Source organism: Mauremys mutica, chromosome 1 (genome assembly GCF_020497125.1).
Source record: "Mauremys mutica isolate MM-2020 ecotype Southern chromosome 1, ASM2049712v1, whole genome shotgun sequence".
Lineage (NCBI taxonomy): Eukaryota > Metazoa > Chordata > Testudines > Geoemydidae > Mauremys > Mauremys mutica.
The window spans coordinates 43,867,585-43,895,439 of NC_059072.1; the positions used below are offsets into that span (position 1 = coordinate 43,867,585).

The window sequence follows — 27,855 nt, forward strand, 5'->3', positions numbered from 1 at the left end:
CTTAGTCGTCTTATCTTAAGACTAAACATGCCCAATTTTTTTTAACCTTTCCTCAGAGGTCAGGTTTGCTAAACCTTTTGTCGTTTTTGTTGCTCTCCTCTGGACTCTCTCCAATTTGTCCACATCTTTCTTAAAGTGTAATGCTGGGGCCAACCTTACAGGTGGGTGACGTGGGCGAGTGCACAGGGCACCATGGTCAGGGGGTGACATGATCAAGGGGCAAGAAATGGTGCAGGTCTGGGGTACGAGGCTGTGGAAGGGAGCTCAGGGCAATGGTAGGGAGAGAGGCAGCAGGTCCCGGGGGTGATGAGAGGGGATGGGGGAGCCCAGGGAGGCAGCAGGGGCCAAGGGTGATGGGAGGGGCAGCAGAAGTGAGGGGGAATGGGTTAGAAGCCCACAGAGGTAGCAGCGGCCAGGGGTACCAAAATACAAGTTAGCCCAGGGTACCATTTTCTCAAAGGCCGGCCCCGATGGTGCCCAAAATTGGACACTCTACCCCAGTTGAGGCCACCCTAGTACTGAGTAGAATCCCGTGTCTTACATATAACACTCCTGTTAATACACCTTTTTTGCCACTACATCACATTTTGGCTCATATTCAAGTTATGATCCACTATAACCCCCAGATCCTTTTCTGCAGTACTACTGCCTAGCCAGTTATTCCCCATTTGGTATTTGTGCTTTTGATTTTTACTTTCTAAATGTAGTACTTTGTGCTTCTCTTTATTAAATTTCATCTTGTAGATTTTAGACAAATTCTCCAATTTATCAAGATCATTTTGAAATCTAAGCCTGTCCTCCAAAGTGCTACCCAGTATTGATTTGAAAATAGCCAGTGACGGAGAATCCACCACGACCTTGGCAAATTGTTCCAATGGTTAATTACCCTCACTGTAAAAATTGATACCTTATTTCCAGTCTCAGTTTCTCTAGCTTCAGATTCCATCCACTGGATCGGGTCATACTTTTCTCTGTTGGATTGAATAGCCCATTATCAAATATTTGTTTCCCATGTAGGTACTTATAGACTGTAATCAAGTCACCCCTTAACCTTCTCTTTGTTAAGCTGAATAGATTGAGCTCCTTGAATCTATCACTATAAGGCGTGCTTTCTAATTTTTTAATCGCTTTCCTGGCCCCTCTCTGAACCCTCTCCAATTTCTCAATATCCTTCTTGAATTGTGGACACCAGAACAGGACACAGTATTCCAGCAATGGTTGCATCAGTGCCAAATACAGAGGTAAAATAACCTCTCTACTCCTTCTCGAGATTCCCCTGTCTATGCATCCTAGGATTGCATGAACTCTTTTTGCCATTGGCCACAGAGTTGCACTTGGGAGCCCATGATCAGCTGATTATCCACCACAATCCCCAAATGTTTTTTCAAAGTCACTGCTTCCCAGGATAGAGTCGCCCCATCCAAAGGCTTCTATATGGCCTACAGTCCCATTGAATTGAGTGGGACTGCTCATGCGTCTATAGGTGAGCACATTCCTAAGTGTTTGCAAGATCATGGCCTATTATGGTGGTCACTGTGTATGCATGCATGAACACTTACAATGATTGGAGGAATAGAAATGAAGGATAAAGCACTCATAGAGTATTCTTTGAAATTTAGAAAGACTGGGATTTATTACATATAACATACAATGATTCAGCATCCCAGCTTTCCATAGACTTTATTATTTGTATTTTGTTGTGGTTTTTGTATTTGAGATGTTCAAATATAAGCCATTAACTTTGTTGACCTGTCATAACCAGTCATTCTATTTATTTTTAATTTTTTCTGTCAAAAGAAACTGATTGATCACATTATTTTGGTTATAATGTCAACACTCTGAATTGAATACTAATCATGTTTCCATGTCATAACCATTATTTTCCTTTTCCATTAGTAGAAAGGGATGGATGATATAAGTTCATTGATGTACTTGAGGCTGTTTGAGGTAATAGTTTATTTCTAAAGATTGTTATGTCATGTACCTCATTATGTGCTGAAGGGTGGAAATGAAGTGCTTGTTTAATTCATGTGTGTTTATGATTTCTGCTAGTATCTAGAAGCAAACAATTTATTGGCCAATTCAGCTGCATGTTTTTATATAGCATTTATAATAATTTGCAAAAATGATCTCTAGTTAAAAACTTGTGTTTCTCCTTAGTAAATAAAAAGTCATTTATTTTCCTGGTGACATTTGCTAGAGTAAGAATGTGTTTCAGATGTGAGTTTTGAGTTTTCTGTTGTACTGGTTTGTTCTCTGTGCTGTCCATGTCTGTCTCAGTAAGCAACATTAATGTAGTATTTAGTATTTAGCAGTGTTTTTCTAGCAAAATTTAATGTCTTGATTTGAAAAAATTGCTCATTCTCAAATGACTACCTGTCAAGTTAGTTTTATTAATAATTGTCATTGTCAATGTTAAGTAATGATTTGCAAGTGTAAGATTTTACTTTTGATCTAGGTTATCTGCCAAGATGACTCTGACAAGTTGAAACTAGGTGGGGACTGGTTAAAGGCCTTGACTTGACTCTGAAGCTGTATGTGAATTAAAATCTGCGAAACTTGAGAGGAGCGTACCTAATTACCTAAAAGAAACTCAACAAGCAAATGTATTGTAGCTTGTTGATCTTCTTATTTCTTTGATAATTCAGAATAATCTTCAAGAAATATGTAGACTTCTTGCTCAGATTCTTGAAATGTGATCGCAGAAGAACACAATTGTCATTTGGCACAAACCCAGAATTACACATCTTTGCATGATGCACCTGGACATATGTGGCAGGTCTGGTAGAATCAGCTAATTAACAACACAGGCTTAAACAGGCACCTCATCTGGCAGTGTAGTTAGTTGCCTGATGGTGCTCAGCAGGATTTGGTAGTGCTTTTTATTTTTCTATCCTAATGGTCTGCTGCCCACCTAATTTTGCCTTATTGTCAGCCACTACTTACCGCAGCTTGAGGCCCTCCCAGGAGGCTGAATTACTATCAAAGGATTAGGGAGATGTAGCCTTGCAGCTCTGACATTTCTGATTACTTGTCTATGCCAGAACACTAATTAGCTGTGACTAATTAAGAAAAATGTTCCTGCCATAGAAAACCATTTAAAAGAACTGAGAAGTAGAAAAGCAATTCAAAAGCTGAGCAGTGCTCAGATTTGCCGATGCTCTTTAGATTTCCACCAAAGCCTTAACTCACCTTTAATTGTGCCTAATATTTAAAAAAAAAAAAAAAAAAAAAGCAGCCCTCTATATGTGAATTGATCTCAGTTTTTCTCTTGAACTGGAAGAATGTTTGTCTCCTTAGAACAGTTTGTAGTATCACTTTTCCTTCCAGTGAAAAAAAGAACAAATCTTTTTATTTTTCAGGCACTTTTACCAAACGCTGAGTATGAATGAAGATGTTTTGTGCTCACACACATGTATACATACACACAGAGCAAGAAGCCATCAGTATCTTGCAAATATGTTATTTAAAGTTCACTGCAGTGTTACTATTTTTCCTAAATAATTTTCCCACTCTTTTTTTTAAATGAGAAGCAATATAGAAAAGAAATAGACCATTTAAAATCTGGTAAAGATAGTCCAGTATGATTTTATAAAGAATAGAGGAACATTTTTTCCAAATATTATTGAGAAGCAGAGAGCTCAGTCTAGCACTGATCCAACAAAGCTCAGTACTATTGAAATCAATGGAACTCCTCACATGCCTAAAGTTAAGCATGTGCTTAGCAAGATCAGGACTAGTGTGCACAGTACCTTGCAGGTGGAATCCACTGTGAGCATCTTTAAGAGTTTAATGGTGTGTGTTTTCTGTAGAAGAATGCTTGCAAGTAATTCCTTTGGCTCTTCCTGACTATTATGACCTGGGCCTAAGCATGGTGATTGGTCCAGATGTGGTCCTAAAGGTCTGGTCTACACTGGGGTGGGGAAGGGGGTGTTGAACTAAGTCGGTCTAAGTTATGCAACCTCAGCTAAGAAAATAGCATAGCTGAAGTCGACGTACTTAGAGCTACTTACCGTGGTGTCTTCACTGCGGTAGGTTGACTGCTGACGCTCCTCCTTCAACTCCGCCTACGCTTCTCACTCCGGTGGAGTACCGGAGTCGACAGGAGAGCGCTTAGCGGTTGACCCCCGCTGGATCGATTGCTCCAAATTTTCCCCACCTCTTCATTTTGATGATGTTTTTCCTTAAGTGCTTGGAACTTCCATCTTGCATCTTATTATTGTCACCCTCCTTTACTAGCATGAGAAGCCATGGGAATGATTTCATCTCAGAGGTTGTGTGTGTGTGTCATAATTGTCAGCATGTTGCGCTCATGGGCTAGGTCTACACTACAAATGAAGGGTGTGATTCCCAGGCCATGTACGCATACTCACGCTAGCTCAGTGGGAGCTAGAGCAAGTATAAATAGCAGTGTAGTTGCAGTAGCCTGGACAGCATCAGCACAGGTTAGCCATGCCAAGCACCAACCCACCTGAATCCTCTGGGTATGTACTCAGCATGGCTGAGCCATGCTGCTGCTGCCGCTGCTCGAGTAACTGCGGCTACGCTGCTCTTTTTACTCACACTAGCTCTCAATGAGCTAGCGCGACTATGTGTAGACAAGCTGGGAATCACAGCCCTTGCTTGTAGGGTAGATGTAGCCATGGAGTTGTTGTGTGCCGCTTATTCCCCTCAATCTTAATTGTGTCATTTGCATGACTCCTCTAAACTGCCGCAGTTTGGGGAGTAAGAGTCTCTGAGCTAGATGCTAGAAAAGAATTGAGAACTGTACATTATCTGAATAAACAAGAAACAGGGAAATGAAGTCATTTTCTCAACATTGCCAACTCTTGTGCTTTTATCGTGAGTTTCATATTATTTAGAGTATCTCTAGCTCCTGGTTTCATCTGATTACTTGAGAATCTCAGCTTTGACTTAAAAAAAGAAAAAGTACATTTCTAAGCCTTATGGTTGTGAAGAAAGCCTTGAAAACATGAATCCTAAAGATTCAAAAAACAGAAGGCAAATTTTTAAAAATCCCAACCCGGATTATTTTGTTAAATCTCATTATTTGTAAGACAACCTCATGATATCTGGGGGTCTGACTCATGATTTGTAAATGCCTGCAGTTGTCAATACAGTCTTCTACTAAAAATATTTATGTTGGCCACCGTTTATTTAAACTTCTTTTAAATGCACCTATCCATCCATTCCTGTGCATCAAGAAAAATAACCAATTTTAGCAAACAGTGAACTCTTCCCAACACCTCATCAAGATTAAATCTGTTAACCCCTTTGTCCCGCTAGGGCTATGTGCAAATAAGCAGCTCATTACAAGTATTTTATCTTTTATCTAGATGGCTTGAAAAGTGTCTGGTACCTTAATGAAATTTATGGGACACTTACAAGTTTACACATATAAACCAGCACTGAAATGTTAGATGAGGCTGTTGGTAAGTGTTAACTGTGCCTACAGCTGTCACATTCTGTGCTGTCAAGGAAAATCAATAGGGATTGTACCATTTGTATTGTCTTATCTAATATTTGTTCACCATGAAGTGCCAGGCACAAGCACCACCTAGAGCATATTGATTTTGTGATGTAGTGTAATCCACTCACACATAGTCAGCAGGTGAAACTCGCAGCTTCTGGAACCATACCATGCAGGTTTGGTGGGTTTTACTTGTGTTTCATCTGGGTCAAGCTCACTGCAAAACAACAACAACAACAACCTTATGTGTAAATATTCACAAACAGAAACATAACTGTATTATTCACCATGTAAGGAAGCTGCCAGGGTCACCCAGTGAGAGTGCTCTAGTTTTATGAGAATTGGTACGCAGCAGCAGAAATAGGGTGTTCCTTTGTAAATCAGAATAGTCTAAGGAGAAGAAGCTGCAAGCTATCTGAAACAATTTGCGAAGTTAGTAAACATGTAGTAGTAAGTGCTGCTTGTCTGATCCTGCAGTGTTGAAATCAGTGAAAGCTTTGCCACTGATTTCCGTGAGCATAGGGGTCACATGTATAAATGTAGGATGTCTTTCAACCAAGAGAGGGGCCTCGTTTTTAGTGTTCCCTCTTATATCTATGTACCTTTTCATAGGACTCAGGTTTAACACCTGTCCTTCACTTTTCACTGTGCGCTGTACTGTACATATGTAAAAATGTGCAAACCAAATTGTAAAAACACAGAAGTGAATGGCACATGCAGAAGTTCAAGCTGGGTTGAAAAAAATGTGTAAGTCAAAGAATGCAGGTGTGTGAAATAGAAAAGATGTGCGCATCAGAGTTGAAAAGAACTAAACCAGGAGTTATGTCATAGAAACAACATCTAGATTAGAGAGACAAGCATTTTTTAAATGCTCTAATTTAAAACATATTTGCCAAACTTCAGATGTAAGCTGAGAGTTACCTTTATAAGGGGCAACACCACCAGGCCTGAAAATAAGCCATTTTAGGATCTGATCCTGAAAAAAACCACTTATTCATGTCCTTAACTTTACACATTAGCCGTTCCATTGGCTTTGATGGATGACTCACAAAGATAAAGTTAAGCTGCTGCATAAGTGTTTGTAGGACTAGGACATTAGTGATGGGGGTAGTATTAAGTAATTTAAAACAGTGGCCTTTCACCTTTTATTTATTTATTTTGGGGATTCGTGTTGGCTTAAGCTTAAGAAACATTCACTGGCTGGTCTCATTCTGTTCCTTGGTGGACATTGGTCTATATCATAGAACCACAACATACGGCAGAGCACACAAATGTGGCATGACTGGTAGTAGGTGCTCAAGGAAGCCCTAGTACTGTAATAGCATAAAGCAGTGCAGTTCAGGAATGAAGAGCATGGGGGCAAGGAGGGAATCTATATGTTCCAATGCCATTAGTCTCTCACTTTAATAAGCCCTACATTAGCACACAATATTTAAAATAAAGATAATATAACCGATGTCCAGGTCTGCATGGCAGCTTTGTGTACAGATAATTTTTCAAAACCCCACTTCATTCTGCATCTATCGTATGTGAGGAAGGGAGATGCAGATGATATGGGTTCCAATTACAAAATTACCAAAATGTTGCAAACAAATTATTTGAAATTTTATATTCTGTCTCTGAGATAGCAATGTAGAATACAGTATGTGGATGGATGGTTACTGTATGTCATGTATTGAACATTACATTTGTTATGGATGACAGTACTTCCACAATCATGTAGCCTCCAATTCAGAGCTCAGTTTAAAACAAAAAAACTTTACTTTTCTTCAGAAAAACAATCCCCTTGAAATGCAACATGCCATATCTCATTCCATGGCAGAGTTTTTCTAGGATGTTTGGAAAAAATCAGAAAGAATTTTAAAGCTGTGGGATTTACAAATTCCCCCCAGTGACATATTTTTTTTAAATGATCCTAACAGTTTTTGGCTCTTCCTATCTCCAAAATGGCTCAGCCAACAAACTCCAAATTTGTCTGGTATCGTTGGCCACGTGGATTCTGTGGCTTGGGTGAGTGTTTTTGTTGGGTTTCCTTTTTTGCAAGGGAGGTGTTAGTGAGTCAATTACAAAAGTGGATAATACGAACCCCTCACTAAAGTAGGCAGGGAAGAGACTAATTAGGGGATCATTCGAGTAGGGATATAAATAAAGGCACAGGAAGGCCGGAGGAGGGGACCTGAGGGGAAAAGGAAGTGTTCTTCCTTCTAAGTACAGGCCAAGATACAAGAAGAAAGCTGATCACCTTGCTGTAAGGAGAGAAGAGACTTTGTGAAGGTCTGTTTGTCACTTTACCAGGCTGAAAAAAAAGTCCCAGTCCTGATTCCCTTTTCAATGGGATTGGACAGAGAATAGATCTGCACAGTTATCAGTGTTTTAAAGTTGCCGGCTGCAGTATAGTTCTTCCTCACTCCTCCCTTCCTGTTACCTGTGGATACAGTTTGGGCTGTACAGAGCAATGATTTACACACACACAGATACACACACTGCACTGCTCTACATTTTTTTCAGATATTAGAGGGAGAGATTTGAGGTGGAGGATCTGTGGATGAGCAGGAGTCCAGGAGGAGGCCTGTAGAAGTGGGGACGTGAGTTTCAAGGGGAATAGACTGGGTGACTTAGAACTGTGGCCTACTATATGTTGGATTGGGGCATCTGTGGGAGGAAGAAGAATATGAGAGGACAGGAGACTGGCAGAGCATGCAGTGGGGAAAGAGGGGGGAGTGCAGGGAGCCAGGGGTATAGAAAAGGGTGCAGGGGATTGGGGGAGACATAGAAGATGGATGCAAGATACTTGAGTAGGAAGATATACAGGAATTGGGATGGGGAAATGGAGAGTTTATGCATGATAAATTTTAAATATTTAAAATTTTCTAGATAGACAACTTTAAGCACTTAGTTTACAGCAGGGATCGGCAACCTTTGGCACACGCCCCGCCAGGGCAAGTCCCCTGGTGGGCCAGGCCGGTTTGTTTACCTGCCGCGTCCACAGGTTTGGCCGATCATGGCTCCCACTGGCCGCGTATCGCCGTTCCAGGCCAATGGGGGTGGCGGCCAGCACATCCCTTGGCCCGCGCCGCTTTCCACAGCCCCCATTGGCCAGGGACACCGAACCGCGGCCAGTGGGAGCCGCGATTGGCTGAACCTGCGGACGCGGCAGGTAAACAAACAGGCCCAACCCACCAGGGTGTTTACCCTGGCGAGCCGCGTGCCAAAGGTTGCCGATCCCTGGTTTACAGTGTAGATAAAAAGCTCCATTCCCTTCCACTGTCCTCTAACCCCATAATCCACACAAATACAACTCTAGACACACACAACTCCACATGCACAGAGCCTCATAAAATGTCACAGTAAAGGTCCCCTCCTGTGGACCTTATATCCCAGATAAAATTTATAAAAAAACAAATTAAGGAAATTCCCCCCAAAAAAATTCATTACAAGAAGGTTTTAAAGTTGAAAGTGTGTTTCAGTGGAGTCTAGTTGGCACACAAAACCAAGATTAGTCATCTCTTCACAAAATTGTGAACCTTAAACACGCACACACACACACACACACATCTACAAATGAACAGTTACAGGATTCACCCAGTTTCTTTATTCTCATATAATCCTTCACCATTATCATTCCATCAGATTTACACCACCGCCTGACATTAATTTTGCCTTCCCCAAAAGTGTCCGATATGTATGCAAATGTTAAAATAACAAATGACTGGAGATCAGAAAATCTTTTTTATTTTATTTATTGAAGGGACCCATTTCCAGCATATTACTACATTACTCACTACAAAAAACTTCTTGTTATCGGATACACAATATAGTTAATGTAGTTATAAAATATAACTTACCAGGCCTATCTACAATCACATAAACCTAAAGCACCATGCAATCAATGGACATTATATCGCCAAATTACACCAGTCATTCATTAAAATATTATTTTACCCCTTCATCATATCACACTATGAAATATCTGATGACATATTTTAATATACCTTTTGAACTATATTATTTTTTGAATCTTTACTTCACAATGAAAATAACATACAAAATCAACAGTAAACATCCAGCAGCATATTTCCATTATACAACAAATCGAGTTAGCCAAACTAAGATTGGGTGTGTAAAACAGGGAGGCTTATAGTGAGTGATGAAGGATTGTATGGCAGACAATTATTGGCTATTCCTTAACTGATCATTTCCATACAGTTATTAATATTTGTTTTTTAAACATATTGAATTTTTTAAAAGAATCAATTAAAATGTACTTTCAAATGTAACATTTTTATTGTTTTTGTGTGTGTATCATAATAGAATAATATAGTCAGGCTTAGCAAATATATATTAAGTGCATATCTAGGCCAAGAAGCAGCTACTCCAGTACAGATGCTTGCTATATGTTTTACTGTGCAATGACCATAAATATGGAGGCCACTTAATTCTGGCAACCTAATTCCAGTACTATCTGCAAATTCATATTTGCAAATATCAGTTCTCTCTGTACACTCGGTGTTCTATAAAATGTGTGCAGCATAAAAATGCCACCTGATTCTAAAAATGTCTCAAACTAAAAGGTGAGGCTCCATACACTGTTTACCTGAAGCAATTACTTTTTAAAGAATTCTGTGTAGAATAATTATTGATTTACCAAGATAAAAATAAAGTTTCAGGAGCAGCTATAAAAATATTCTAGTTTCTCCTCTAATAAAGAACAGACAGGTTTTTTAGAGCAAAATAAAATTAAAAGTTGCATATTTAAAGCCTGTTCCTGCAGTTACTTAATACCATGAAGAGTACCAATACTCATGTTACTAAGCCCTTTGCCTAGGAGAAAGGATTTACCAGATTGCACCCTTAGAACCAAATGCTGATCCCACCTGCATCCATAGCATGGAGTCCAGAACTTCAGGGCTTGGCTTTGTTCCACAGCAGCAGAGGCCTAATCAAATGCCTACTATCCCCCCCTCCCCCCACACACACACCCTCAAGAACAGTTCTACAGAAGGATCTGTTGTTGTCTGTCCCCCATGCTCTCTGCCCCACTTAGAGGCTAAGGGATCACCTCAGGGAGGCACTCAACATATATAGTATCTCCCTAATTCCATAAGAGTTAGTTAGTGGAATCCCCCACCCCTCCTAGCTGTCAAGTAGTAACCAAGAAGAGTGACTGGGCCTTGCAGTCCGAGATGGGAATCTTCAGGATGATATCTCTGAAAAAGAGCTGCCACCCTAGGATGAAAGTGGACAAAGCCCCCTCAGCCACACGCACCAACTACTGTTGGAGGGAACAGATTCTTCACACAATGCACAGTCAACCTGTGGAATTGTTTGCCAGAGGATGTTGTGAAGGCCAAGACTGTAACAGGGTTCAAAAGAGAGCTAAATGAGTTCATGGAGGATAGATCCATCAATGGCTATTAGCCAAGAAGAGCTGGGATGGTGTCCCTAACCTCTGTTTGCCAGAAGCTTGGAATGGGCAATGGAGGATGGAGCACTTGATGATTATCTGTTCTGTTCACTCCCTCTGAAGCACCTGGCATTTGCCACTGTTGGAAGACAGGACACGGGGCTAGATGGACTTTGGTCTGATCCAGTGTGGCCATTTTTTTGTTCTTATTCCCTCCCCATCAGCTCCTCTCTCCCTTGGGCCAGCAAGGTTGGAGATCTGGGCCTAGTCCCTCTTCCCCAAGCCAGTTCCATTGGGTTACTGTTGCAGTAATCAGGAAGGTGAGAGTGGCAGGATCTGCAGAAGCTGCTCAGAGAAGATGAAGCTCATATGCGTGAACTGTCCAGTTCTCGCAGTCTGTTCCAAGGTCTCATGGAGACAATTAACCTCCCTTCTTCACCAGGTCCACCTGTCTCCAAGATCAGTTAAAGCAGCAAAGAGTCTTGTGGCACCTTATAGACTAACAGACGTTTTGGAGCATGAGCTTTCGTGGGTGAATACCCACTTCGTCAGATGCATGTAGTGGAAATCTCCAGGGGCAGGTATATATAAGCAAGCAAGAAGCAGGCTAGAGATAACGAGGTTAGTTCAATCAGGGAGGATGAGGCCCTCTTCTAGCAGCTAAGGTGTGAAAACCAAGGGAGGCGAAACTTCAGGACCAGACTTCAATGAGAAACTGCTGAGCTTCAGTTCATCTGCAAATTTGACACCATCAACTCAGGATTAAACAAAGACTGTGAATGGCTTGCCAACTACAAAACCAGTTTCTCCTCCCTTGGTTTTCACACCTCAGCTGCTAGAAGAGGGCCTCATCCTCCCTGATTGAACTAACCTCGTTATCTCTAGCCTGCTTCTTGCTTGCTTATATATACCTGCCCCTGGAGATTTCCACTACATGCATCCGACGAAGTGGATATTCACCCACGAAAGCTCATGCTCCAAAACGTCTGTTAGTCTATAAGGTGCCACAAGACTCTTTGCTGCTTTTACAGATCCAGACTAACATGGCTACCCCTCTGATACAAGATCAGTTAGGCTGCTGAGGAGAGACCATATATTGAATCATAGAAATATAGGGCTGGAAGGGTTCTCAAGAGGTTGTCCAGTCCATCCTCTTGGTCTGATGCAGGACCAAATATACCTAGACCATCCCTGACAGGTGTTTGTCTAACCTGTTCTTAGAAACCTCCAGTAGTGAGGATTCCACAGCCTCTGAAGGTAAGCTGTTCCAGTGCTTAACTTCATAATCCAATACAGCTGCAACATAAAGTTGGGACATGGCCCTTGAAACACAAACCTGCAATCCTCCCTTAGGAAGTACTCTCACTGAAGCCAATAGTTTTGTCTGAGGAAGGGCTGTGGGATCAAGCCCAGACTTGGATAACTTCATATTTATCCTGCTTCAATATTTGTGCAATGAAGTGGGGAGCTGAGTATCATATAGATGTGAATTAGAGCAAATGTGTTTTAGTTAATAGAAATGATTTTGTGGCACCCTGACTGAAGACCTTAGAAATATAAATTAAATTATCTGTAGTTATAATGTAGTTTTACAAGTTAAGGAAAGCTATTGACACTCAAAATGCAACATAAACAATAGCAGATTGTTGCCAGTTAATAGGCCACTTCATTGTTTAAGGGTTCTGTTCCTTGTCACCCATTCCCACCTTTTGGCAAACAGAACTTGTGACGTCAGATTTTGAAAAAATTAACAGACTGAAATTTTCAGACCTTGATACATAAAATTAGGCATCTCAATCTGTTTGCAGTCACCAAGATAATTGGCCTGATTTTTCAGAAGTGCTGAGCATCTACAACATTCATTGAAAACAATGGGAGTCGAGTGTTCAGTAACTCTGGAAATCCAGCCACTTATTTACACATATGCATATGGAGTTAGGTGTCTAACTTCAGCACCCAAATAAGAAAACATTTGCCATAATTCCTAAGCCCTCAAAGTGTCGTTAAAGATACAATAATAGTAATAACACTTAGGTCTTGTATAGCAGTTTCATCAGTAGATCTCAAAGCCCTCTACAAAGTAGGTCAATAACATTATCCCTATTTTATAGTTGGGAGTTATAGAGTGGTTGAAACATTAGGTAACTAAACAGATCTTTTTGTCTATTGAAAATGTCCGTATTATTTAATGTCTCTCTTTATTTTTTTATAATTTGCATTTTTAAACCTAACTTCATTATTCTTTTGATGATTTAACTTTTTTTTCCTGACGTGTTAAAGCACCTAGCATACCATTAGTGCTACGCATCTAAATAATAATACATTTTGATACAGGTGGTATAATATTCTAAACACTCAACTATTTTACACTGACAGTTTAGCTTTCACTGTCTTGACATACAATCTTTCCAGTGGAAAATATAATCTCTGCTATTGTTCCTGTTGAGACAAGCATAGCTGGAGGAGGTAAAAACCTATCATTGTTTGTTCAGCACCAATTCCTAATCAATAAGAAGCTAAACACTTCAGTAGAAAAAATATTACAGCTTTGTTTCCACAAAATGTTACCATTTTTTTCCCTCTCATCTTCATCAAAAGCAGCATTCCCGACAGTGCCCGTTTGCCAGGAATAGCCAAGATATAGAAACCCTATGGGGTCTTGTGATTCAGATTTAGGAATATCAGACCTAGAAGGTCTAAGGCATTGTGTATTAGTATGTATTGAGGCCTCATTCCAGGTGGCAAACAGCTGCACCTTTTAATAAAACTTCAAAACTAAATCTGAAGTGCTTGCTTTCAGGAGATAAGTGTTATATTTAATTGAATCATTCTCAAAACATTATAGATTAGGCAAGAAAAAGGATTGTGAATATTTAATATATTTGTTTTGTATTTCCAATAGTCAACAGAATAATGAAATTCCTTAACTACTTCTCTTTAACTTGCATGAAGAAAGCACGGTATGTTGCTAAATCTCTTTTCACCAGCACTGCCGAGAAACAACTTTAATCCTTGTTAGAAAATTGCAGAGTCTGGGGCTGACAAAGAGCTCATGCTTGTTCTATTGTGAGTGCTCCTGGGCCCTGAGAGTGGAGCCCTTTACAGCTGCATGGATCCAGCCTGGCTCAGCTGTACTATTTAGGAGAGGAGGTTTGTCAATTTCTATTGACAATGGAGAGAGTTTTTCAGTGCCTGTAGCAGTGCTGAACACAGTTGGGGATCAATGCCAGCCATTCAAGCTGCACCCTCTTTCATTGCTTTGGTTTGTTAATTCAAGACTAAAGGTCCACTGAGGGGGTTTAGGGTGTTTAAGAAAGCTGATGAACTGAGAGCGTTTATAGCCCTGGTGTGGCAATTTCCATAGTCAGTGGCAACTATTGGCACTGAGGGAGTTGTGTCCTTGTTGACCCTCTTGTTATTAAAAATGCACAAGTGCTGCGCTTCTCAATATTTCAACACTCTTTCATTGTCAATACCACCTTCTGAGCCCTTCAGCTTGTTGCTTGCTCTAAAGATCTTCTTAGATTGGGTTTGAAAACTTCACCTTAAACACTAGATTAGACTGATGTTCTGTTTTCCGTGCTCCTGTTGATTTGTTGAACCTTCCCAGGGCTGGAAAGCAAGTAGCAGCTTGATGGGGAGACAGGCTGCTAATATGATTTACCAGTCTACAGTCATGCACAATAAGTGTGAATAAATACAGGGGTCTCACAGAGTCAACCCTAGCCTTTCCTTTTCTCTTATTTTTACTTTAAAAGAGATATCTGTGGAAAATTGAAGTGAGTAATGCATGCCCTTACAGGAGCTGGATGAACCATGAATAAGAAAAAACTAACATATTTTTTCTTAAAGTGGTTGGCTGCTGTCATGCACTGATGTGAAAAAATATATAATATTCACTTACTGCTTTGTGCCTGCATAGACCACAGCAAAGAATAAGCCACTAATACCGTATCTTTGACATCTACAAGAGTCTTACTGCCCTTCCAGTGTCATTGTTAGAAGGGGGAAAGTGCATTTTTACCAGTTAAAAAGGAACTGTTTTTATTTAAAAACTTTGAAAGCTAAAGGCCGTTATCTGACTGCTAAAGGTTACAAGCGAGTTTGCAACAGATCTTCCAAATGACACGTTGGGTGCATACTCTGCCAGTAAACTATACTGATGGTCAAAATGCGTGGCCTGCTTTCCAACTCCCTCTGAGATTGTAGCACTGTGCCTTTTTTTAACACCATTTTAAAAAACAGAAATAGGGAAACATTCATCTTAGATAGACTAGAGGAAATTCCTTAAATGGCCAAAGTCTGTGTATTAGAGGCCAGAAAGTAACAGGTATTATTTCTAGCAATGCTACTGGTGGGGCGGGAGAGGAGAGACCCTGAAAATACACTAGCTGTGATTCTTGTAAAAATTCTGTGACAATTCTGACTTCAAAATTTGAATGTCATTTTCCATATAATGCTTTTTAAATATTTTCTTAATGTGTTTTGATATATAATATCAGTTAATTCTGTTTAATGGTAATTTCACAGTATGATTTTCCTGTATATGGTTAACTTGTTAAAACTAGGCTAAGAATTTTTCAATGATTTTGATTTTAACATTTTACCATTTTTGTGTTAATAATTATAAAAATGCTTTTTTGCCCTGGTGTATTGATAATCCTATTTATACAATGGCGGGATAAAGTTAATTTTTATTTGCCTCTCAAATATTGCCTGAGCAGCATTTATTCTTTAGTCTCCAAATTTAGCTGGACTAATATGAAGCAGTGATTTTAGTTTCTTGGCTGTGTTTTCAATCTGTCTGTCTTAGTGGGGTGATGTAACAAAGTTGCATTCTATGGCAGTTTTCATTTACATATCTGGATTTTTTGAAAATACACACATTTTGAGAGAATGAGACAGGTTCTGTTCTCAATTTTCCTTCTACAACACCATTAATTTCAATAGTGTTACACAAGGATAACCAATCACAGAATTTATCACAGTGTCTGCAGCTTGCTCATTCATTCCTTACCAATTATTTCAACACAACCCCCTTAGCAGAAGTAAATTGTAGCTCATGTTATGCAGGTTTTTTTCTCATGGAATAATCATTTCTTGAAAATTAATTGATAGAATCATGTTCTGTGTTTCTCCCCTATGCAAGATTAAGATGTGTAGCACCTAAGCAACAAGAGGATAGATTAGGTCCATCTTGTTTCAAAGAACAGTAGAGGGACCAGAGAGAATGCATGGCTATATGACATTTCAAGTTTATCATGTCAGTAGAGTCCAGCAAGTGAATTCACATATTTGCTATTTGTTATAGTACATGACAATCATCCTGTATCAGCCTTTACTTGAATAAGACCCCATTATCCATCATTTCAAAAAAATGTGAAGTAATTGTAATGAAAACCCTAAAATAAGTGTGTGACTAATAAAAGAAAAGAAACTCTATTAACTCTATTTCAGTGATCCGAAGCAATGTTCCATGGATACCAAATCAACCCTACATAATATTGAACAAATCAAGTTACTTCATTTTATGAGATTTGTGTAGCCACATGCATTTTATTCAGTGTGTTTGTTCTTTTCAATATAATAATAAATTAATAGGAATACATTTGAAAAAAAGTAAAGTTAATTTATTTCCTATGATATGTAATTAAAATACCTTTTATACATATTAAACAAAATTGTTAAAGCAACCTTAATAAATACAAGTCAATATTATATGAAAATCTTACTTTTAATCATTACAAACATTTCTTAAAGCTGATTGCTAATCACTTCTGAGTCTAGATTTATTTTATTTACTATAAAGAAAAAATATTTAAATATATATCCAATATATGTATAAAAAGCTTGTTCCACCAGGCTGGCATTTTTGGTATAAAGAGTGCTACTTTTATCATTAGTTAGATGAAATCTAAAAACCACATTGTGTTAGATCTTTCAATATTTTTAATTGGGCTTACAATATTCAGAGAGTGCTAAAGCTACATACAGTAGCCATCCTTCAAACTTTGTTAATATATGCACCTTGTATCATATGCTACATTTTAAAACATAAACACACAATGTTTCTCTTCTTTACATATCTGTGTATGTTGTAAGGGGACAGGAAATTACAACAGGAAAGGATTTAAGCCTCCTCCCTGTGGGGGAGAGACTATAAATAAGGATGAGAAATGAACTCTCTCAAAGTGTAATTTCTTATTTCTAAAATGAAACAAGACCCTTCCTTTTTTATACTTTGACTGAATGACATCTGGTTAGTAGTTTACATGAGAAAGAGAGAGAGAGAGAGAAACTGCTACATTATTTTGTAAAAACTCTGTTAACTTTAGTTAATTTTAATGCAACTTGGTGCTGTATCTTCTTGACCACTCGTATATTTGAGCTGGACATTATTTTTATGATAAAATGAGCACCAACTGCAGTAAGATTATTTTTGCAATATCCATTCATAAAGCATTGAATGAAAATGTTGACACACATGCCTAGCATGCAAAAGGAAGAAGAGATATCTTGTAATATAATTAGTAACAAATGGAAGGCAAAATCCTGAAAAGCTTTTTATTGTCTGTTTCTGGTTTTACTGAAGTAAAACTCCCATTGACTTTGGGGTGATTTCCCAAAGTCAGGAGTGAGTAAAAACAGAATAAGGACTTCAGGATTTTTGGCTCATCGTTAGATGCCCTTATTCTATATTAGATGTTGTTTTCTTGTTTGGTATGGAAAACCTGAAACACAGCAAAATCTTTCTTTAAAGCTAATCTTACTGCATTTTCCCCTACTGTTTCAGCAGTCAGTTCTTCCATATGTGTGTTTAATACCCATTCTTACTGACAGATAGCAAAGTGCAAAACACTATTTCACATTAATTTGTTAAAACTCAAAGACAGCATAGTGAGTGCTAATTAATGTAAAACAGTCCAGGAATAGGTGTAGTTTGACTTCTATATATTTTTTTTTGGAGGGTGTTGGGAGGCAGCTCCAGTCAGATCAATAAGGCTGTGCCTGGGAGGGCAAATTCAGCCCCTGCCCGAGACTTGTAGTTTGGGGGGGGGGGGGGCAACGCCACCCTGTTCATCCCTAAATTATGCCCATGAGTCTAGGTCAAGTTAGTTGATTTCCTAGCAACACACACAATTCTCTTAACAGAAAATTATATCACTGGGGACTTCAAATGCTGGTCTATGGTCATTACCTCTCATTACTAAATATGTTAAATGAATACTTCAGAATTGTTGTTGGTTTTGTTTTTTTTTCACCCTTCTTTCTAGCAATGGTACAGCAGCTCCATGAAAGTCATATGTATGTGGTTGGCTGATAGATTAGACCTTCAGCTTCACATCTACCAGCTGAAGACTCTCATCAAGATAGTGAAGGTAAACAAAAATATATTTGAATTAGATTACAAAATGGCATTAGAGAGAAAAGTGAGGGATAGTTAATAGAAAATAAACTACTATAGATAAACATGGGTCACTGTGCAAATCCAGACATATATAGTGAAGCAAGTTGCTACTTTTTATCAGGGTTTCATCCCCCTTTGGTTACCTGTGTGTGTGGGGAGAGGGGAAGTATGTTTAAAAATGCTTATCTTGATTTGCGGGAAGAAAGACAAGAGGCAATGAATGTGATTTAATTAAGCCACTTTATTCACTTAACTATCTGGGAATAGATGGTACAATGCAGGTCATCTTTCATTCCTTAACCATTCCACCTATTTGGAAGCACTGCCCTCAGGCCTCCCCCATCTGAACCTGGTCTTAGCCCGTTTTCCCAAACGGGGCTGGAAAAAAGATGGGGCTGTCTCTCTGCTGAATCAGATATTAGGAGCTCCAATCCTACTTTTACCAACTTCATTAGGGGATGCTTCCCCCTAAACCAGTGGTGGGCAACCCACAGGGACATGCTGGCCGCCGCTTCCCGCAGCTCCCTTTGGCCGGGAATGGCAAACCATGGCCACTGGGAGCTGTGGGCGACTGTGCAAATGTAAACAAACTGTTTGGCTGCCCGCCAGCGGATTACCCTGATGGGCTGCAGGTTACCCACCACTGCCCTAAACCCACTTCCAGCTCCTGTCTATCAGGGAACCATATCCCCTCTGTAATAAGTACCTGCACTGGACACCTGCCACACCTACTAAATTGTGATATCTAGACCTACCCTCATTACCTACCTCACCCCTGACCTGCTGCTACGGGAAAGGTGGAAAAAACTCACTTCCCTTCAGCCAATCTGACAGTGAGGGAAAAATTCCTTGCCAGCCCCAAATGAAAAAAGGCAATGAGGGCAAGCCCACAGAAGATCATAAAATCTGGTTCTACTCTGATCCCCTGGGTGGGAGGGTAGATGCTACTGATCGGTGATTGAGAGAGAGCCTTCTGGAATGCAGGAGGGGTATTAATACCCTCCCCTTCCCCTGATGCACATTGTGAGTCAATGACTCTCCCTGGCCCAGCCTCTTCCTGTTTCCCCCTTGGCTCCACTCAGATGAGTCTGTCCTCCTCCTCCTCTCCCTCATAACCCAGATGAAGTACAGATGCTTAAAAGAGCCCTGTCCTCTTTTTCCTGCTGCCTAGAAAAAGAGTTATTGCATTCAGTTGCAGTGAACACCTTTCCCTGAATGAGTAGTTACTGTCCATTGTAACTTCACTACAGAGGAATCAAATGATCAGTTACAGTGAACAAATATGTTGACTGCATTATGTCCACCATCTCAATTACAAATCCTTGCCTGGAACAGACTGGAGCAATTTGTATAGGGACTTCATACTATACACCTTACACAAGGTATTAGTGGTTGTATTAATGAAAGCTGCTATTTCTACCTTGACAATTACAATAGTACACTTACCCCTCCTGCCCTCAAGAAAGTGGATGGTAACTATTTTTTTAATTAATTTTTCTATTTCATTATATTGTGATGTATTAGGTTCAGCCTGGAGAACACTGTACAAGTATTGGGTAGAATTTCCTAATTTTTCTTAGGCCAGATAGAGCACCAGTAGAATTAGGAACAAAGGAATTGCCATATTGAATGAGATCAGTGGTCTCTTCAGTCCAGTGTCCTATCACTGATGTTGGCTACTGCCAAATGCTTCAGCGAAAAGTGCAAATATCCTGCATTATACAATTATTGGATAACCTGACCTCTTGGAAAGTTTCTTTCTAACCCCCCCATCAGAGAGTAACTGGCTTTTGCCTCGAGTCAGAGAATTTGTCTCTTTCCAAACTTTTTTAATCCTTACTATTGTAGTTCTTAATGTTCTTGTTATCCATACAAAGGTCCAATAAGAAGTTCTTGGTCTCAGTGATAATCTTTTCCCCAAATTATCATGTTGTACAGTTAAAGTCATGGCTGTAACATCAGGGGAATTTCATCTCTTGGACACCAGAGTTACATTTGGAATTTTCATTGTAAAGTGGAAAAATGATTTAATGTGGCAGATGTTGCCATGCTTACACCAGCATCAGCCCAACAGGCCATCCAAGTTTAGCTTTGCCATCTTAGAGCCAGGTCCTGCACCATTGGTTTCAATTGAACCAATTTCCTTTCAGGCCACTGGCTGGTAACAGCATAATCAAGACACACTGTAAGTGGTGACACCAATGAGAGCCCCCTTGTGGAATTCAAAGTTTTTCTCAAGGAAGGACTAGAGTGGAAACATGTGCTCTTTTCCAGGGCTAAAGAGCTCATGGAGTACGAGAAGTGCACACAGTGAGAGCTAAAGGCAAAATTATACAAGTGTGGAGCTTCTGGAAAAATGGACCCCAAGTCCATAGAGTCCAAAAGATTTACCTAAACGGACACTTAAGGAGTGACTGGTGCACTGTGAGTCAGTAGATGGCAGGACTAACTATGCCAGTACTGTTGTCTACATTAAAACTACAGAGTGACATAGTGGTTACCCTTGCTTAGAGGAAGTGCAGTGAACACCTGTGCAAAACTGGTAGCAACTTTGTGGCTGGACATGCAGAGTGTTATGGGCATGTGAGAAAAGGTTCCAAAGTTGGTTTAAATGTCTATGGTCTCTAGTGTAGAAAAGGTCCTAAAATCTCATCTGCATCACTTTACATCCATCTGTGTATACAGATTCTGGAGAAGGTCCAGAAAGAGCTATATAAGTTGTTCAAAGGCTCTGAACTACCATCATAAGAATGAGAGTTTAATCTTATACACTTTGGAAAAGATACCAAGAGGAAACCTTGTTGTATTTTATAAGTACCTAAAGAATGATCACAAAGTCTTTAAAAAGATGGGTTTAAGCTAAACAGCAACAGAACCCAGGGACACTCATGGAAATTTAAAAGGAAAGAAACTGGATTTAAGTAAATGAGAAGGCTTTTTTCTTGGAAGGTAATCAAAGCTTGGAATTCAAGAAAAAAGGCTGTTACTTGGACACTAGAGATACCTCAGGATATAAATGAGATTAAGTGACAATTACTTCATATTACATAATTATTTGTATTATTTATAGAGTACCATCAGTTTGCACAGAGCTGTACACTAAGTGAGGTATGCCAGATCTCTGCGTCAGTGTGCTAAATTCATGGCAAGAACAATAGAGCACATGAACATGCACACAGAAGGGAAAAATGTAGTCTGAAGGATAAGGAATATTCTTTCCCCAGCTGGCCAGCAGAGGCTACCTTAGGAGAAATACTAATAAAATATTAAAACTGCCAAATTATTATGAGATGCTTTAGATGTGCAACTGCTTTTAACAATAACAGTAGTTGCACCACCAAAGGCCACTACATTGAATTGAGAATATATCAGTGGGGCTGATGCTGAAGTCTATAATGAGGTAAAAGTTCCTCTGAAATCAATGGGAGATTTGTCTGGATAATGGTTGCAAAGTCAATCCTTAAGTCATGTAAAAGGAGAATTCTGAAAAAGTGTGAAAATCCTACTGTATTTACAGTAGTGAAATACAGTGAGTGACTGTATCCAGAGACTACAGCATTTTCTGTTTGTTGTCCCATACTTGTTTCCCCGTTTAAAGGAAAAGTGCACCCACTTTGCTCAAACCCAAAATATAAAAATCCACAGGGTAACCCATAAACTCTAAAATGTGGGGACTGGGGCATAGGTTAAAGTTTTGAATTAAAATGGATATTTCTGAGCCTTGTACTTGCACAAGCAATATCAGGTATGGAGGATGTCATGAAAGAAGGCTATAGTGGATGTGGACATAAATCAAGTGATTGGAAAGGAAGCATAGAGTGCATGAAGTGGGAAGGGTCATAAGTAGAGATGAAAGAGATATGAGCAGTGATGAAGTTCTGGAGAGATTTGAAAGTGATGAGTAGAACTTTGATCTCAGTATGGTTCAGAACACAGCTTAAAGTGGCACTGACTTAAAGGATTTCCTTCGGGGAGCACACTATACCTATGTTCTGTTGAGTGCAGTGGCTACCTATTCAGTGCAATTCAAGGTTTTGATATAAACTGTGTGTGTGTGTGTGTGAGAGAGAGAGAGAGAGAGAGAGAGAGAGCAGCAATTGAAATCAATTGAGATGGTCAAACTGATATGTTCATTTTGGGGCTGAGAACAGAGCCATCTCAGTAGAAGGTCTTCAGCTCTGGAACTTACTCCCTCTTTGATCCAACAGAGAAACAACAGTGATGTTCATGGAAGGCTGCAGACCTCAGCAGTTAACCCAGGATTAGTCTAAGGGAGCTGATTAAGGAGGGGTTCCCTGGAAAGATAGGCTCCTTATTGGGATTGGTTGGGTTACCCTGAGTTATAGTTACTTTATTGTTGATTTTATTGCACTGAAATGTCAGTGCATCTACAGGAGATTATTCAATAGGCATATAATATGAATGCAAAAAAATTAAATCTGGATCGAGAATCAGTAGGAGTGATTTAGTCAGAGCATTGGAAGAATGAAAAACTTGATAGCTGTGTTTTGGATGGACTGGGGGCAAAATCAATGGGACAGGGAAAAGTCAGCAAAATTGATCCATATAGGATAACAGGCAGTGGTAAAAGTAAACAAAGTAGTAAGGAATTGTGGGGCTTTAGACCTTCCCTGGTCCTCTTCTCTTATAGCCTTTTCCATGCACATTGTAAGCCCAGACCAGTGCTACCAGAAAAAATGGCAGAGTATGTGTTGGATTTTCACTGCTGCAGTGCTGCCTGCCTGCTTTTAGACATCATCACTGAATAATGTGGTTCCTCCTTCGTCTTCTTGCCCAACACAGAAAGTCAAATGAAACAGTAGCCTCTGCTGTGTCATGTCAAATCTATGCATCAGGGAAACAAAACCTTGAGACGTGAACAAAAGGAAGGATATGTAGATGATTTGCAATTTAAGTGAGCATTTACTCTGGCTTTTTCTTTTTTTAAGCAGTGACCATAGAAACTGTTACATCACAGGATACAGAACACATCTTAAAACTTGTTTTCAAATGTATTTTCATAAACACCTGGTTTATAATGCAGAGATAACTGAAAAGGAAATTATATTATGAGGAAAGAGTTCAGGTATTGAGATTTTCTGCTGGATGGTAAACAGTAGCTGTAACCAAATTCATAATTGAATATACAACTGTAGATGTCTCAGCTTCAAAATGCTGTACTTTTAAGACTGATTTAACAGAGTGATGCCAATTTGTTTAGACATTCACAAAGCTCTTTATCAGGTTACCTCTGAATGAATGAGGGAACTACAGAGTTACTGCAAAATGTGCACTGAGTGAAGTATGGAAGCTTAACACAAAACATACCACCTTAAAGGAATGGTTTTTAATTTGAGGACAATGGACCTTTTCTGGTGTTCATAGAATTAAACAATTTAGCATTGTCTACAGTTTTGCAAAAATTACCCCACGTTAGACAACAGACTGTTAACACCTCTGTCCACTTCTGCGGTTGCTACCAGTCATGAAAGCTGGATCAGTGCAAGAGATCAAAGTGTAGAGAAGGTCTTTGGGAACTAAGTATTTAGGGGATTATTGTATTGGGAGGGAACTGATCCATGAAAAGCGATCTTTCTTTCAAAATGATGCACAAGAGGAAAAAGTTGATAACTACCTTAAAGAAATAATTGCTAATACATCTTGGTAACATGAACTATATAATGTTTCTAGTAAGGTGGCTTATCATCACTTCACATCTCTCCTGACTTGACAGGTATAACAGAGTCATATGCACAAGTTGACAGATGATTATGACAATAAGTTGCTTATATGGATACACAGCATGGTTGGTGGTGGTTGTGTTCTGTGGCCCAAATTTTCAAAAGTGATTAGTGATTTTGGGTGCCTTTTGGGTGTATTTTAGAGGGGTCATCTTGATATGTTTTAAAAGGACCTAGTTTTCAGAAAGTGCTGAGCTCTGACCCAAAAATGAAAGCACCAGCACCACTTAAAATGATAGGCCTTTATTCTTAAAAGGAATGAAACTATTTTAATAATGGTATAATTGGAGACTTTATGCAGTGATTATGCGTGGGCTTCTTGGGAAAATCCATTGGTGCATTTTGAATGTTCTCTCTTCTTGCTACAGAAAACCTATCGAGATTTCAGATTGCAGGGTGTGCTGGAAGGAACACTGAACAGTAAAACCTACGATACTGTTCACAGCCGTCTTACAGTAGAGGAGGCCACAGTCTCCGTCACTGATGGAGGAGGACTTCAGGGTATCACCATGAAAGACAGCGATGAAGAAGAAGGATGATAGTGAGATATTTCATCTAGAAGGTCAACACTAGGTGTTTGTTTTGTAACTTGTCCTTGTATTTGCATTTATAGTTTCGCTTTACAACACTTGAGTACCAAAAATGTAATTCATTCCACTTTTTTAAATCTGAAAGCAGAATTATTGGAAGCAAAAGTGCCAAGGATGTTTTGAGGACAATGATTTTAGCATATTTCAATGTATAGCTTTGCTTAGAACTGTGAGAATGTTGGCATGAAGTTTGAGTTCCACTTGTGATTATGTTTCTTTACCTTTTGTTAGAGTTACCATTTGTTCCTGTAACTCCTCCATCAAATAGTGATGTCCTGTGCAGAAAACAAGATGTGTGCCTCACATAATACACAATTATACAGGAAATCATTCTTGGAATAATTCAGTGCCCTTGTTAAAAAACAGTGTGTTTTCAGGATTACACTTTACATATTTTTTTCTTGTTTTGTACTTAATTTTTCATTATTGTGTGATGTGCATTAAAAACTTAAATCTTGGTTCACGGTGCTTTCAGTTTGGTGTATAAATAAGAAGACTCGAGGGACTACAAAATGCACATAGACTACTTACGAGTGTTGTGTCTTGTTTCCCTACATTCATCTTGCAAGTTTAAGGATATCTCATCATGCTGAATGTCAGTAAGCTTGCCATAAGTGTTTCTATTTCTATGTGAAATTTTGCAGGCAATAAGAACACATTTTGTCATGACTGCGTCTGTATCTATCCAAGTTTGTATAGAATTCTAAAATTAAACCATGTTTTCAGTATTTCAAATCATTCAAACTGTCACCTAGTTTTTTCTTGTAAAAACAAATAAGCCATTTCTGAATGTTTGTATTTGATACCCTGCTTTTGTATGAGCCCATGGCACTGTTCTATAAACAAACATCTATATTCTCATGCCTTTGGTGAGAGTTTAACAGAATCAGACAAGGTTTTCTCAAAATTTGCTGTTTCTATAAAAAATACCACCATGTTTATTTTCAGAGAACATGTATGAATCTTCATATGGATGAGATCTCTAGGAATTCTGAAAGGGCAATATCAGAAGGAGGAGTGGGAAGAAGTTAGTGAAGTGCCCATTGACACTAAATGTCTGTGCTTAGTTTAACAGAGTGATGTGTTTTAAACATAGAACAATTCAAAATTCGTGCAGCTTACATGAAGTTTCCTTGCAGTGACAGTTGTGGAACTTCAGAGGGGTTCTGGAAGGGCAAAGGGCCTGATGAATTGAAAAGTTTTTGAGCCATTAACAGAGTTGGTTTTTAAGTGTGCATATAAACTGTGCAGAACAAGGGCAGGCAGGTTACACTTCTGCAGAGCTGAGCTACTTACAAAAGAAAATGACAATTACTCCCTGCTGCTCTCCTGGCACCCAAACCGAAAAGGAGTTTGTTTAAATGAAATAGAGGGGAAAATCAAACATCATTTGCTGTTGAAAACCATCCATGTCCTGCCTCTTCACAGGGGCGAGGAGAGGTACAGTTTTCCAGGTCCTGTGCCTCCTGTTCTGCCTTCCCAGATTGTCCCTGCTGAATCGCCTTTAATTTTCATTGCCCCGAACCCGTCACACCTACTAAATTGTGGTATCTAGACCTACCCTCATTACCTACCTCACCCCTGACCCGTCAGGAGAGGGGATTTCATTTGCTGCTGTAGCAAGTAAGAGCTCGTGCGAAGTGCACTAGTGCACTAGTGGTTCCCCCCGCCTCAGAGATTAAAGCCCTCTCCCTGCATTTGGGGAGAGCCGCTGCTGCGCGCACACACTTTGCGTTAGGGTGAACGTTTCCAAATTCTCCTCTGAAGCTGCTGCTGTTTGCATCCCGTTCCTTTCCCACCGCCACCCCGCTCTAAAACTCTGTGCCCAGTGGAGCAGCGCCCTGGAGAAGGGGAGGGAAGGGAGCGGGACAGGCAGACTCCAGCTCCGGAATAACGTGCGTAGGTCTGGAGAGAAGCCGCTTCCACACGGCAGCTGGAGAACGCTCGCTCTTCCCTGCTGGTCCATGGCTCACAGGCTGCTCGGAGCCGCTCAAGAGCGGGAGGGGGTGGGATTGGCGACCCAGGCCAGTGCCTAACCCCAGTCCCACGGCGCTCTGGGGGACGTGCCAAACCCTGCGCAGCAGGGGAACCCCTGGGGTGCACCGCACCAACGCCTTAACCAGAGCGGCCCCCAGCAGTATCCCTGGGGAATACTTCGCTCCACAAGGCGCGCAAGCTTCCGCCAAGCAAATAGACCACTAGCTGCGCGGATTTTTTTAATCCAGGGTCCTCTTTGCTATTTTGCCCCGAAGCGCTAAATCGGTGGCGTTTTACACGTGTGCCTTTTGCAGCAACAAGTCAAGTTATATTTTATACTAGGCTAGTTCTACAAATATAATAATCGCCCAGATCATCCGTCCATATCATCCCCCCTGTTCACGATCCGGCTCAAAAAGCTCGGATGTCCTGGGAAAATCACGTTGGAAAAACCTCCTTTGCTGCATTGTTGTTAGCAGAGATGTGTGAACGCGGAGAGCGCTGTGGCGCTGGCCCCTAAGAACTCCTGGCTTCTCAGCAACCACGAACAACGACACAAATCTTACAGCAAATGCCGGGCTACGTTCCCGTGGCAAACCAGAGGTTCCCTGGGATCAGAGGCACCAAACGGGCTGTTCTGAAGTATCAGGAGAGATTTGTGACAATTCTCATTCTCAAACGACCAAGGAACTGCCCTGGCAATGCTTGATACCACAAAATTCATTCCCCCCCCCCCCTCGGGAATAACGGGCAAAATCCAAACTCTACCGGCTGAATCTGTCAGAGACCAGAGTAAATTGGCCTCCCTCGTCTGTGGAGGAGGAGGAGAGACTATTGTGGGAAAATCTATAGCGCCATAAGGTGTTTTTGGATCCTTTGGACAAACAATCACAAGTGCTGTACCTGCCCTTGGACGCTCTGTGGCCAAACTCCCCGGGAGCTGCGACTGAGCGTTTTTCTCTGATGTTCTGCAAATTGCCTTCACGGGCTCGAGTACAATTGCACGTTAGTGAATTGCTTGGCTCGCGAGGAGCGCTCCAGACCTGCCCTGGGTCTTTGCCGAACTTCTTGTCTCTTGATTGGCCTGCGGCGCATCTTCCAGCCCGGAAGAGGCGAGTTGCCAGGCGAGGGCAGCGGGAGAGGTCAGGAACCCCCCGGCGTTTTGTGGGCTATTGTGGCGTTGCTGCTGTTAATGAGCAGGACATAGTGGCAAGTGTTGGTCGGTGGATTTATTTTTTTGTAACGGTGGGGCTGTTTTGTCGCGC

General features: G+C 40.3%; 1 protein-coding gene and 1 long non-coding RNA gene across 14 annotated transcripts in view; one reads left to right on the forward strand and one right to left on the reverse strand.

The window, feature by feature from the left end:
• Positions 1 to 25,339, forward strand: part of CADPS2 (calcium dependent secretion activator 2) — a 548,645-nt gene extending 523,306 nt beyond the window's left edge. For 8 of the 13 annotated variants that reach the window (XM_045031306.1, XM_045031338.1, XM_045031314.1 and 5 more), the window contains 2 exons: positions 18,149 to 18,253; positions 24,392 to 25,339. In XM_045031306.1, the coding sequence (XP_044887241.1) occupies positions 18,149 to 18,253; positions 24,392 to 24,562 (276 nt within the window). In that variant the 3' untranslated portion in view covers positions 24,563 to 25,339. Of the gene's footprint in view, positions 1 to 1,899; positions 1,948 to 18,148; positions 18,254 to 24,391 lie in introns of all 13 variants that reach the window. The other 5 variants (XM_045031264.1, XM_045031271.1, XM_045031289.1 and 2 more) reach the window with 1 other exon arrangement.
• On the reverse strand, positions 908 to 27,692 carry LOC123377995. Its single transcript, XR_006582418.1, has 3 exons — positions 27,494 to 27,692; positions 5,599 to 5,687; positions 908 to 971 (listed from the first exon to the last, which is right to left on the reverse strand). It is a non-coding gene; the product is annotated as an uncharacterized LOC123377995 (long non-coding RNA).
• Between the last annotated feature and the right edge of the window lie 163 nt (positions 27,693 to 27,855).